Raw genomic sequence first — 2,423 nt, 5'->3', positions numbered from 1 at the left:
TAATAATAATAATAATAATAATAAAAACTTGGTCAAAATCAAAGTAACACAACATGCATTTCTATTTGTTAAAGGACAAAACATGTTTTTTTTTCTTAAATTTCCACAGTAAATGTAAATKAATGCGCATCGGACCGTCTTTGCAGCGGTACTCTACGAACAAATAACTTCCTAGGAGAGGACATGGGTCAGTGAAGGAGCTTCGATCCAGTGGAGCCTGGCAAGCCTGCAGTCCTCGACAGTGAGCTGAAATCAGAGGGTCAAGCACATGGCATTAAACTATTTTAATAGTTTTATAAAAAAAAATTCATTGGAACCTGATCAGGTATTTCTGATATTACCTCAAGATCCTAATGCATGTATTTAAGAGCTTTTATATTTAACAGGGAGAAACAACAGCTATTTAATTTGTAAACAAATTAAATAGCCTTTATACAATTCTTGTGTTACATGCATGACAATTTGTACCAAAAATGTTCCATAATTGAGAAAATTGCTTTTATACACAGCATTTATCAAAATATAGATGCATTTATTGCCAAATAAATATGTCTCGAACAGTTTTGGTACACCTAGCAAAGTTTTACAATTAAAAATGATAATTTTTTAACCATCTGTCACACCTCTTACAGAATCGACCACAGTAATCCAGCTGCATTCCTCCAGAGAAGATGTGGGTAAGGCTGTGAGGTGCGATCGGCAGTAGTGAACTGTTTTTCTCCCAWAGAAGGCATCTTCAACCTCTATAACCTGACCAGAACCGCACTGCAGCGTGGCATTTTGGCTTTCGCACGCAATCGATCTTCCAAAATCTGGAAGTTGAAAGAGAGGCGGGGAAAGTCCAAAACCATTAAGAAACAACTATATGCGAACTCAYCTGATTTATTAAGTGTCTGCATACCAAACTGGCACACAAAGTTGAGTTCTTGGTCACAGTTGTCCGTGGCCTTCCACTGGAAGCCTGTCTGTTTCAGGATATGTCCACAAGTTGCCTTGTCATCTGGCAGGTTTACCCAGTTATGATACCTGACATCTGAACCATCCAGCCATGCAAGAGAACCTGAAAATGCAGAATCAAATTAGACCAACTTTTCATGTTTAATACATATGATACAAAATTTCATGCTGTCAACTTGGTTAATTTGGAAAAAATGTGATTAAATGATGATTTTTTGAGGGGAATAAAGACATTTATAAATCAGACCACTTGGCAGCTGCCTATTGAAAGGACCAATAAATCAGGAATTATCTTTCAATTCAGCTGTTGCTTGAGATAACCAAATGTCTTCCCACTGTCAGAAAGCAAACACATCACAGGGCTTTTAATGTGTATCTGTGAACTGTCAACTGAGATAACAGCAACAAAGATACTTTTTAAAATTAATATGCTTTATTTTTAAATGAATCACAGATGCATTTGTCGTTCTCATTTCCAACAAATCTCTTGAAATATAAACTACTGATGAAGGCTGGGCCATATGAGTAAAATATTAAACTTTATAAAATAAAAATACAAAAATAAATTTCACGTTAGATTTTCCTGAAGTTCCATGCTAATATGTTCTCTCACCCTCTGTGGCAGCAGTGTCCAGCGTGAGGTTTGGAGCTGCAGGTGCCAGTCCAAGCCACCAGTTCTTCTCCGGCTCCAGGTGTGTCTGAATGAACTGCTGCGTTTCATCATTCAGGATAAAAACCAGATGTCCTCCACCTCGCTCACACCATGCCTGTGCTCTCAGAAAGGACATCTGCAGACCCACTAACTCATAGCAAGCTCCATCAAATGCCTTCTGGTGCTCTGGGCATAATAAACCTTCTGCATCCTCCTCAGCATAACATCTCCAGCTGAGGAGGAAAAGCATCAATGTAAACGTGACTGTGTCCATCACGCGCTCTGATCAGACACTCTGGAAGCATCTGGTCTTTAAAGGTTGCTGACGTCAGTAACTCTGACAGAGACCGCTGCTCGTCTTTGGGATTTGATCATAATTCCTCAGCCCAAACAAAGGTTGGACATTTAGTAAAAAGAGTTCAGAGTCGACTGTCAACAACCAGTGATTGCTCCTCTGCCTCGGTTACTGCCTGGTCCAACAACCTGCAAAGGGAGATAAGCTTCTCATTCTGAGCTCTTCCTGCCATGAATATATCAAGGTCATTAAAAACCACACCAGCATTTTTAAATAGAACTAATTTCAATATTTAAAATAGGCCAAAAAAGTTGTCATGCCATTAATATGTTAAAAATCATCATCATGAAACCACTTAAACAAACCTGATATTTTGATGTATGAGAGATTATAAATAGCTTGTCTTTGTTTGGTTAATGTACGTTGTCATAAAAACAAGAAAGTGACAGTGAGCTGGTGAAAGCATGCAGCAATTAAAAGAGTGACTTTTTCATTTATACTGTGATATATATATATATA

At 38.0% G+C, this 2,423-nt stretch overlaps 1 protein-coding gene across 1 annotated transcript in view; it reads right to left on the bottom strand.

The window, feature by feature from the left end:
- Positions 1-2,113, bottom strand: part of LOC106531339 (polycystic kidney disease protein 1-like 2) — a 20,802-nt gene extending 18,689 nt beyond the window's left edge. The window contains 4 exon segments of the mRNA XM_014027182.1: positions 136-246; positions 624-812; positions 902-1,060; positions 1,571-2,113. Of these exon segments, the coding sequence (XP_013882636.1) occupies positions 136-246; positions 624-812; positions 902-1,060; positions 1,571-1,883 (772 nt within the window). The 5' untranslated portion in view covers positions 1,884-2,113.
- Positions 2,114-2,423: the final 310 nt, after the last annotated feature.

This window comes from Austrofundulus limnaeus, unplaced genomic scaffold, assembly GCF_001266775.1.
Source record: "Austrofundulus limnaeus strain Quisiro unplaced genomic scaffold, Austrofundulus_limnaeus-1.0 Scaffold5, whole genome shotgun sequence".
Classification (NCBI taxonomy): Eukaryota; Metazoa; Chordata; class Actinopteri; order Cyprinodontiformes; family Rivulidae; genus Austrofundulus; species Austrofundulus limnaeus.
This window is presented reverse-complemented; position numbering and strand designations above follow the sequence as displayed.